Source organism: Haliotis rufescens, unplaced genomic scaffold (assembly GCF_023055435.1).
Source record: "Haliotis rufescens isolate VD_foot unplaced genomic scaffold, xgHalRufe1.0.p SCAF_15, whole genome shotgun sequence".
NCBI classification, from domain to species: Eukaryota; Metazoa; Mollusca; class Gastropoda; order Lepetellida; family Haliotidae; genus Haliotis; species Haliotis rufescens.
This window is the reverse complement of record NW_025963835.1, coordinates 681,042-692,888: the sequence shown is the minus strand read 5'-3', so window position 1 is coordinate 692,888 and position 11,847 is coordinate 681,042. Positions and strand designations below refer to the sequence as shown.

The 11,847-nt window shown below is 40.1% G+C and overlaps 1 protein-coding gene and 1 long non-coding RNA gene across 2 annotated transcripts; both read right to left on the bottom strand.

The window, feature by feature from the left end:
• Positions 1-1,646: 1,646 nt before the first annotated feature.
• On the bottom strand, positions 1,647-2,552 carry LOC124142163 (the record flags this gene model as incomplete). Its single annotated transcript, XM_048395947.1, has 3 exons — positions 1,647-1,914; positions 2,215-2,305; positions 2,471-2,552. Coding segments are annotated over 3 exons (441 nt in total), but the record flags the coding sequence as incomplete, so codon positions are not given.
• A 6,730-nt stretch (positions 2,553-9,282) lies between these two features.
• LOC125380029 lies at positions 9,283-11,685 on the bottom strand. The gene is made up of 2 exons (XR_007220989.1): positions 10,945-11,685; positions 9,283-10,839 (listed from the first exon to the last, which is right to left on the bottom strand). It is a non-coding gene; the product is annotated as an uncharacterized LOC125380029 (long non-coding RNA).
• Positions 11,686-11,847: the final 162 nt, after the last annotated feature.

Genomic DNA, 11,847 nt, shown 5'->3' with positions numbered 1-11,847 from the left:
TATTGAATTTCTGAATTATACACCGTGACGTTTTATGCATTCAAAGTGCCCCGGGGAGTGGGCATACTTGATGTGGTAATTAAGCATGAAATTTGGAGATGTGTTGATCAGTATTGCTGACGATGTCAGCAGATTGTGTTCATAGGTGAATGCGTTAGTGACTATGTTTCACGCTGTTCAGCTCTATTCCAGCCATGTCATGGAGGAATGGGTCTCACACTTCTTATTGGTTGGTTGGATTGTTGTTTAACGCCGCACTGAGCAATATTCCAGCTATATGATGGCGGTACGTAAATAATCGAGTCTGGACCAGACAATCCAGTAATTGATATCATGAGCCAAGTCAAAACATACCACTTCTTTTCGTCTCGTGACGTACTTTTTCAGAACGAAATGGGAGAGTCCATGTTATAGGGGTGTTTAGACAGTAAATCCAAGCTGTTCATTTTCGAAACATTTCTGGAATATCGACTCACCAATCAGCTTAATGAATAAAAGACCAAATCTTTGTATGTTGTAAAATGTTTATTAATGACAAATCTATAAAAAAAAAAGTAATTGAAGCATGAGTCGAGGGTACTCGAGACATCTAATATTTCCAAACAGGAAATATGTTCGAAACTAGAGGTAATGCAGAAACAATGGCAATATATTTGCCCCATATTAGATTTCCAAAGCACACTTTAAACTTAGGGAGAAGAACTGTTTCAATCAAAACCCTGATTGTGATTTAAACTGAGATAACCAAATTGCCCTCCGAGCGACCGTCCACTATTATACAATGGAGAAATCCCCTTACTAGTAAACTAAACGTATTTCTGCATAGGCCGTTGCTGGTGATGCATCAAAATGTAACTGAACTGTTTGAGAGTTGCCATGTTTATCGACCATGACTAAGTATTCTTTACTGACAGTCTGCAGCATAAATTGACAAGGTGTATTCCTCACCAAGCCATACTCACCTGCTCCTTGGTGATGATATGTATGTAGTGAAATGTGTAAAAACTATTTTAAAAGACATGTTACTGATAGCCTGATGATACCCTTAACTTCATAGGGCCAAATATTGACTAAATAATTGCTATAATGGTTGGCCGTCTCAGATTGTATCATTTATAATGTCACAGCTGAAATCCCACTTGTACACTTTCATATTCACTGTCTGTGCAAACATGTTACATGTACAGAATATTTTAACAAAACGTCTCAACTATTAACTGAAACAATGTCACATTCAATAGCACTAAACAAAAAAAACCTTTTCATTTGAAGAGCATTGTACCCTGCACAAAACGTGTTTTAACCAGTATTCGAATTATAGTGGAATGTTTATGAAATGAAATGCTAGACATGCAAAAATGTGTATAACCTTCACACATATTAAAACTGATTTGTTTCATTTGCTTATATTCTGCCGAATCTTGAAATATGTTTCAGTTCAAATTCAGTTTATCACCCTATGGTAGATTATTTATTGTATCATTGAAGAGAACACCCGATCTAAAAGCTAGTATAAGCACATATATGCACTTGATGCCAGATCTAGGAGTCCATCCTACTCAGTTAGTCTGTTCTTGTTGGTACATGACCGCCTATTATGACCCTGCCCTTGACACAAACAACATTTTATCTTCATCGGACTTCTCCTAAAAATCTGTGAAGAAACCATTCTGTTTTGTTTTGTTTTGTTTAAGCATAACCTGCTTCAATGTTTCTCTACTCCTGTGACATCTTGAGCGGAAGAACCACGATGTAACACAGTCATTTAACTTTTCAAAGCCTTGCTGTGAAAAGCTTCTCAGATTTCCATGAAGTCTTATCATATCACAGACATGGTATGCTAAGATATACATGTAAGGCGTCGCGTCTTTAGTTTGGTAAACCATCACAAGTGTTCGTACCCATTGCTTGCATCTTTCATTAAGTGAGACAACTTCAGACTCATCAAAAGAACCGGGCCCAAGAATGGAGTGGATAGATGAGAATTCACTCCACTGAAAGCTGATTTATTTCACTTTGGGATGATTAGGAAGAAAATCTGTAATGACAATACGCTGGGAAATCCTTTTATGCTCTGGTCCGTTAAAATCACGGAAAATGAATCTTCCCGAAGCTTTATCATTCTTAAAATGAAATTCCACACCAAGACCATGCACAAGTCTTTCAAATCTGGAGACATTGCAACACCTATCCATGTTGTACACACTATTACACCTTTGCAGATTGTCCAAAACTCTCAACTCTGTGATAAGATGGTTTACCAATTGATCGGATATGCGCAAAAACATGTGAAGCAGATCTGGAACTCTTCTATTAATTGGAATAAAGTCAAACAGAGGAGGATGAACACATTTAAAGTTATGTGACTTTCTTGTGGCCATCATAGATATTTCCTGTACAGTTCATGCTCCCTGAGAAATGTCACTAACTGACCACTGCAAAGTAGTGTCATATCAGTCTTTTGATGGACATTTACACCACACACAACCATAGTTGCAAGCACATGATGATATCCCTGAGACCATGTTCAGAAACTTAAGATCACCACCTAGAAAAAAAAGTCACCTGAAATATTTGACCAAGAACAATGAATAGTTCATATTTGAGCTCTGTCACATGTTCCAAGTTTAGTTCCAGTTCCAGGCATATTTTGAAATATCATGAATATCAGGGCAGGGTCTTCAAGACAGGCTACACCTACAACACTAACCCCAGTGTTCACCTCAGAAGGTTGATATCCATCCTGTTCCCTTTCTCCCTCACAAACTGCATGAAGAAGATAAATCCGCGATGTACCAGTTTTCGTTTCATGTCAGTTGTGTACTCTTCACGGTGTTTTCATAGAATCCAAAGCGGACAGTGTCCCTGTTGATATAGCCGAAGTCACCAGCTGGGTTTATGATCCTGTACCACCAGTCCTGTCCAAAGAGGATGTCTGGTGAGTGTTCACCAAGGAAGGTGAATTCACTCCTGTGCAGATGTCCAGTCTTCGATTGAAGTGTTTTCGTTGACAGTTCCAACAGAGAGCTAGCAACCTCTGGGGATGAAATAGGAAAGCGGATAAAAGCCAAAGAATCTACGCCACGCGAGCATATGAGGTTGTCCTTGATTGAGTTCAAAAGTTGAAATATGAAAATGTCCTGTATGCCTGTCTTCTCCAGGCTTGACCTTGTTGCAATGTTTGAGTCCTCAACCCATTGGTCATACTTGGAGGGCCAGCCAATGTAGTGAACTTTGTACTTGGTTACTGATCCTTCCTGTTTGGTCTCTATTATCAAAGAGCTGTGTTTTGCTCCATTTTATCTGTGGTTGTGAGGTAGCAAGGGACTGGCCTTCATAGTTAGATCTGTATGAAAGTCCAGCCTTTCGTCGACGCAATGTTGGAGGCATCCTGTCTGATAAAAGACATTTCATCAGGCACAATGAAACTCTGGTCAAATGTGTTTGGTGAGCCAGTGTTAGAATATTCATGTGATTTATCACACAGTGACACACCTGGTAAAATAGGTGTATTGGATCCTAAACAGTTGCAGGCATGGTACAATACAAATTAATTAACGGAGATTGATATTGTGAATTTCTTTATTAATCTAAAACACATCTATATAAAAATGTGTGTGTGATCAACCAAAATTGAGGAGTGAGTGATCATATGTTGAAATATTCGAGGTGATAGTATTCAAACTAGTTGTCATAGTAATCTTAATAGAATTCCAGTTTCTGTACAACAAGATGACAGTGTATTAAAAACATATCGTTGCAACAAACTGAGTTACTTGATGTCGTTTCAAAACAAACACACGTGAACTCATATAAGGTAAGTTCGCTCTCGTAATGAGAAGTACCTCCATTCCCTAAATTTTACGGTTTGATGTAAATAGCCGTGTACAGCGCGTTTTTACAACCAATTGCAACAAGCGTTTAATATGACGTTTGTCGATTTATATAAACTGGTTTTCAAACGTAGCCACTCTCAATGACCATGAATCAAGGATTTTATTAACGCCGCCCAACACGCACATTATCATCTTACTTATCAGGAAGACGTAAGTCTTTTCGCTACAAAATATGCAATTACGACACGAACATTACTTAAAATGTTCTCTCATCTTTAAATAAACTTTTGTTCGTAGAGTTAGAACTATTTTCAGCCTTACTGGTACAGTTTAATTGACAGTACATCTCAATTACTCAAGAGCGAAACTATGTTCTTATGCGACCATGCCATGTTTATGAAAAGAGACTTATGTTTCGGTTTGTCGATCCACGCAATTGGGATCGATGACATGCATCAACAAAGTCAGCGATCCTGACCACCCGATCCCGTTAGTCGCCTTTTACGACAAGCATAGTCACCTTTTACGGCAAGCATAGTCACCTTTTACGGCAAGCATGGTCACACTTCTGAGATATGTGAGGAATCGAACCAGGATCTTCAACGTGACCAGCAATCGCTTTAACCACATGGCTACCCCACTTCACCTTTATTCATGGGGAGCAGAACAGGGGCTGTGTAACATGAACGTGAGAGTTGTCTCCCCCTTTTCAAGAGACTACATGTGGAAGTTCTACTTGATTTAATTCATAAAAAACGCCGGGATATGATCAAGAGCAACAGTTTCATTCACTTCAGCTGTTGTAGACGATGTTGCAACAAAGAGCTTCTGGAAGCTCACCTGAACTGCCTACCAGTGTTGTATCGTGTTAACAGTCCCAATGGGGACTCTGAGCTAGCATTGGCTCCAAACAACCTATGCTGGCTGTACGAGGAGACTCAGAGGATCGGGTGGTCATGCCTGTTGCAAAGTCACGTACGCTTCGTGGATCGTTGCTCACAATATCAGTCACAGGATTGTCTGATCCAGATTCGATTATTTACTGGCCGTAATCAAGTAGCTGGAGTATTGCCTAGTGTTGCTTTTAAACAACAAAAAACAAACAAACAGTTAAAACCCTTACAATTTGTTAAATGAATAAAAGCAAATGCTTAGGAAAGATAAATATGTCTTCCTTTCTGATTCATATCTCTCCCTGTCGTTAATGCACACATATGCCGTGGCCATAGTGAAAAGTGTTTTGTGGAAACGTAATATGTCGATCTTTTTTTTCTTTTTCTTTTTTTAAATGCTTCACAATAAGGACGTACGACACAAGTTGACATCCAAATATTAGCATTATATTCTAATGTTTTCAGTGGGATTCAAATAATGGTTCTTCATTAGCACAATTCCGTGATGCACAATTGAAGTCTTGTCCGTCGTGTACCATTCACAAACAACCACGGTGTACACACATGAAGGTAGCTGGTTTGTGCAACAGTTCAAATACAAGACACGCATTGTCATGATTGTACCAGTAGTCATCACGCTGTGGCTTATTACGACAAATGCTTGCTCTATCGATAAGATAGTACTTGTGAATGCAAAGTTTTTATATGATACATACAGTCGAACCTCGTTGATTCAAACCCCGTTATCACGAACGTGCCGATATCTCGAACCTAGACCCCGGTCCCTAACGCCTACTATATTATGTTTATGTCTCGTTATCTCGAATGTCCGGATATCTCGAAGTTACAACACGGCCCGAAAGGTTCGAGATAACGGGGTTTGACTGTACAATTTTAATTGCAATTTCAATTTCTCAACATTTATTACTCAAGAAACAAACAACAGTGGTACTCACTTAAGCTCTTGACATTTTACGAGCGCTTAACTATGCGTGTCCCTAACACTCATTCGAAATAAAGCTTTTATGATTTTACTGCCACATACAAAAAGATTGTGGATTGACGTTCTAATCTAACTCACAAATATGAATATAAAAGAGGATCAACCATGTTAAGTATACTTAATTCTGTTCGTAATCAGGTTGATCGCATAAGTGAGGTGGAACTTGTTTTGTGTTGACATTGCAAATGAACATTGTACGTTAAACGCAAGCCAGCGAGAATCGTTGATCCTCAAACAATACAAAGTAATTTTCGAAGCCCGTGAGATTCCCGGTAAGTGAGTGAGTGAGTTGGGTTTAACGCCGCTTTTAACAGTATTCCAGTTATATCACGGCGTGTCAGCTTAATGTGGGAGGAAAGCCTGAAGTGATGCAGGTCTTAGACGTTTATCACTTCGGTGAAACCAACGAGAACGGGTATGGTGCTGACCAACCTAGAAACATAATCGGGGTGAACCGGGATTCGAACCCGCAATCATAGGTTTCTGGCGTGCCCAGGGGACGGAACTCTGCACAGCGAATGGCGGCCCCTTAGACGACTGGGCCACCCGTGCCCCCTTGAATTGATTAAATAATACAAGGATGTTTGTTTGTTGTTTAACGCCTCACTCACATATTTTAGCTGTATGACGGCGATCTGTAAATAATCGAGTCTGGACCAGACAATCCAGTCGATGGACCCGTGAAATTCCAGGGAAGAACGTGTCAGTCCAGTGATTGACATCACTCCACACAAATGGGATACGATGACATGTATCAACCAAGTCAGCGAACCTGACCATCCGATCCCGCCACTCGCCTCTCACGACAAGCATAGTTGCTGAAGGCCTATTCTACCCCGGATCTTCACGGGTCTAATGGGCAAGGTGTGGTAACTTGTTCTAAATTTCAGAATAGGGTCGTATATATTTTGGGGCAATAAGAGATTATTTCAAAAGATAAAGGTTCTTGAAATTGTTTGTAGTACAAACCCATTGAACTTTCCATAACTGCTGCCACAATTTTGCAGATAGTTGGTCTTCAAGTATTTCCTCTACCTTTTGAGCCAGCCATTGTGTAGAACATATGTGTAGCTTATCAAACAAATCAGTAAGTCCACAATCATTAAGTTTGTTTGCACCAAATAAATCCATGATAGTTTATCAGCAATATGGGGTCCATTACTTTGTGATAAACTGGTACGTTTGATAAGTTGGGAATGTCCTTATTTGTGACAATTTTATGCCAAAATATGATAACCCGCTTATACATTTTAATATACAGGGGTTCTCTTCCAAATTCCCAAATTGACATTTGGTGATGAGTAGCAAAGACAAGCTGCAATTTTCAGAAATTTGAAATGTACTTTTCAGTAACAATTGCATTTTAAATTTCAACATTTCCGAACATTATAATCGGGGCAAACATTGTATCAAATGCTGCTGTCATACGGTCTAAAGGCAAGTTAATATTCCGTGCTTTCTTTAATAACGCAAACATATATGTTGCATTTTGCACTAACATTTTTATTGCTGTTGTGATTGTGTTATGTGTTATCCCAAGATACCGTAATAAGCGCCCCGCTCTAATAAGCGCCCACAGCGATGTTTGCTAATATATTGGCTAGTGAACAATCCCAATTAACACCCTTTCCGATTGATCAATGTACACAAGACTTGTTTATTCGTGTATAATACGCACTCGTGTGTTATATGCACCCTTAATTATGGGCAGTTAAATTCTCGATAATATATCTGTCGTGGGATACGCACAGATTCTTCTTTTATATCATTTCAGGCTGTCAGCATAAACCACGAAATTTACAATCTTTCATCCTCGTTTTTAATCTCACCAAAATTATATTCTAATAATAGCCCCCTATTTCTAATTTTGATAGCGCCCTTGGCGCTTATTACGTCGAATACGGTATGTATATAAATATCAATAGTTCACCAAGCGTGAATAAAAAGTTAGAATAAGTGTTTTAGCGGTCCACTTCCAAAAATAATTACTTTGGTTCAGAGAGTTTCACATCCCGTTTCTTCCACGAAGTACAATGTTTATAAAATGCATCAAGTGACCTTTGTAACCCCACTCGGTCACTTATAATTAGTAGAGAAAGAGGTTCAATGCTTTGCACGTAAGATCACTACTTGTTTCGCAATGTTGTTCCCCGCTTGGGAACTGAGTGTTAAAATGAGTCCCCTGCAATATATGCTAGTCGTGAGAGTGAGTGAGTATGTTTTTACTCCGCTTTTAGCAATATTCCAGCAATATCACGGCGGGGGACACCAGAAATGGGTTTCACACATTGTACCCATGTCGGGAATCGAACCAGGGTCTTCGGCGTGACGAGCGAACGCTTTAACCACTAGGCTACCTGACCGCCCCCCTACTCGTAAGAGGCAACTTCATAGATTTGGTGGTCAGACTCGGTGATTTGGTTGACAGCATGTCTTTTCGCGAACACCTGGTGTCATCGGGTGTTGTCGTCGGCCCGTGAAGATCCGGGGTAGAATAAGTCTTCAGCAACCCATGCTTGCCGTAAAAGGCGACCATGTGTGTCGTAAAATACGACTAACGGGATCGGGTGGTCAGGCTCGCTGACTTGGTTGATGCATGTCATCGATCCAAATTGCGTGGATCGATGCTCATGATATCAATCACTTGATTGTCTGGTCCAGACTCGATTATTTACAGACCGCCGTCATGTAGCTGGAATATTGCTGAGTGCGGCGTTAAACAACACACCAACCAACAAACCATCCAACCAGCCTGGTGTCATCATTACTTTTCAGCGATTCATTCATATAATTTTCATCGCTGTTTTAGCTTTTGAGAACGATGGAATCTGTTTCGGTGGATAATCGAGACTGGTTCTTCTCTGGCGTTGACGTTTAATTTTCATTTCATTTCATTTCAAAAATACTTTAAAAATATATATTTTATCATTAATGAGACCAGTTTGGAGTCTCATAATTTAGAGGAGAAAATACAACAATATATCACCGAGGCGTTGACCTTGACCTTACACTAGAGTTGTCAACATGGAAATCAACCGAAGCAATCGTTGTTGTATCGATGAATGCATGCGTCTGAAGACTATTCCAACAGAAATAATGGCGTTCCGGGTGCATGATAGTAGATCCCAAGGGGGGTTATATTGATCAAAGAGCCAGTATATGTATTGATCCATCAAATCTAAACATGCAGATCGCAGCTGGTCGTATTGATGGCACAAATGTATTGATCGGGATTAAGAAAGGACCCACGGCGAGTCCTGGTCACAATGAGTCTCCAGGGACCCGTTCCACAAAGCGATCTTAGTGCTAAGACTGTCGTAAGTCAGTGTTAAAGAATGGGAGTTACGACCGACTTAGCGCTAAGATCGCTTTGTGGAACGGGGCCCAGAACATGTCTGTCAACTGAAAAGGGGAGACGGTGGTCACGGTCAGTGACTTGGCTGATTGTTGTCATGGTAACCCGATGTCGTGGGACGTTGGTCACGTTATCCACGTTGATTCGATTATGTACATGCATTAAACATACTTGAAACAACAATAAACAATGCTGTTCTTGAAAACATGGTATCATTTATCGATCATAGATAGATAGACAGATAGATCTATACTGTTGCATAATAAAATACATGTATGGTTCACTCCGTACGGAGTTATAAGAGATATTCTTCTAAAATGTATTCACATATTTAGTATACATGATAAAAACAGAAGCTGACTAGCAGCTGTATAAACCACTCTTCCGTTTTTTTGTAATATGTCAATGCAGGATCTGGCGGTAAGAGGAAATGTAGTATTATCTGACAAAATATAGGCTGTTTTCTGGACATCACACTTGTTGATAAAACTTGAATTCAACTCGTGGCACTACGTCACGCAACACGACACACAGGGCAATTTAAAATGGCATGGCATTCATCTTCAGCAACATTCAAACACTGAAAACACTTTCTGTCTTCTGACGGTTTGGGCTATCGACTAATCTGCGTGATCCCTTGGTGCGTGGTTTGATTAACGTGGAGGCTCTTCATGATGTATTGTGCACCTTTGCACACATTTATTTGTCTGATGATCCTCTTGTGAAGGCATTACACAGTTTTCTTAAACGAGCCAAGTATATGGGACATAATCTCAATGTCAGTGTTGATTTTGTTGATGGTTCTGTACTGCTGGAGGAACAAAAATGAGTGTCAACCATGACTCAGTTTCAAGGAGAGACTATCTGAACGATCACTGCATCGAGTTTATGTGCAGTGTGTTGAGATGATTAGCAACCCCGCAGAGTCCTTCGCTAAGATAAAGTCGACTGGCCTGAAAAGTGAAACAGAAGGCTTTCTGTTTGCTGTTTAGGACCAGTCGCTTCCCACTCGAAACCGTCTGTGTGTGATTTTGCATCAAAATGTAAATATGAAATGTAGAATACGCAATGAATTTAATGAGACTGTCCAGCTTTGGCACAAACACAGTATCTGAAGCGAAACGATGGAGTGTCTCAATCATTTTATTACCGTCTTCGCCATGTTTGTGGTTTTGTCACAGAGGTCCATCCATGGTACGAACCAGGATATGAAGAGGGCGTCATGGAAAATTATTAGTACAAAATTCTTTGGAATAGGTCCGTTTACATCCTCAGACCATCCAGGCCAACAAAACTAATCTGGTCTTTTTTGATAAATTCGATGAAATCATTTATATCTTTGACATTTCCGTCCCTTTCGACACTAACGTGATTGACACGATTCATGAAGAACATGGCAAATATGCAGATCTCACTTTCGGAATGTCACGCTTGCATCCCAAGTACCAAGTTGTCCGACTCCCCATAGTTCTCGGTGCCTTAGGTTTGGTACCTCCCAATCTGTTGACTGACATTGGGAGAGTACCCGGGTTTGCTGCCAGGAATAGAGCTCTTCGGACAATCTGGGTGATGCAGAAGGCTGCAGTGTTGGGAAGTCTTCACATTCTCCGAAAAGTTCTCGGTGGGTTCGACTTGTCAGCCCTTCTGGTCAGCTTGTAGAGGGGGCAAGGGCTCTGAGCTGACGATAAGCCTAACCGGCCTGACTTTGCCAGCATCACCGAAACCCTTTTTGCTCCATATTTTATTTGTAATCTGTACATCAAAATAATAATAATAATAATAATAATAATAATAATAATAATAAGGCATAAATCAGGCTACTTATCATGATGCTGAATATTCCAGATGCAGTCTCACCTTGTTAACTTATCAGATATCATTTCAGGTGGCGATCTACTGTCTGTTCCCAGCACTCCTGTTATCGGTAATATTGTCTCAAATATAAAAAAAAAATTAAATTAACAAACAATCGCATAATACACAAACCTTTGGCATCTTATCTTTGAAAATCAACATATTTCGGGGTTTTCGGCATAAATTTACATTTCAAACCTGATGGGGGTCATGTCGTTGCAAATTCATTTCTTACCCAGTCTTAATTGAACCAATATGTTTTTGCACAAAACTACCCAGCCACAGATTACTTTTAACAAACTGTCGCAGAAATGACTGATCAACAGACGTAATCAAATTTAACAAAAGGTTTTTTTCAATTTTCAGTTTTCAGAAAACGATCTCGGTATACTTTCCTTTTCACTTCAGCCTGTGTGATAGGACAGCACAGTGGTTAAAACTTTGGTTCGTCAGGACGAAGGCCCGGGGTCGAATCCCATCATGGGTTCAGTTAGTGAAGCTCAGCTGGGGGCGCAGCCAAGATATTGCTAGAATATTGCTTTCGGCATAAAACCATACTAACCCACTACTAAAGAGTTCTGCCATACCTGTGACTTGTATTGCACATGTGCACAATTCCTCCTAAGAGAACATAAACAACAGGCATTTTTTATCTTCAATTTCATTTTTGTTGGTCAGTTTGTTGTTTAACGCCACACTCAGCAATATTCAAGCTATGTGACGGCGGTCTGTAAATAGTCGAGTCTGGACCAGACAATCCAGTGATTGATATCACGAGCATCGATCCACGCAATTGGTTGGTTGGTTTGTTGGTTAACGCCGCACTCAGCAATATTCCACTATATGACGGCGGTCTGTCAATAATCGAGTCTGGACCAGACAATCCAACGTGATTAACGTCATGAG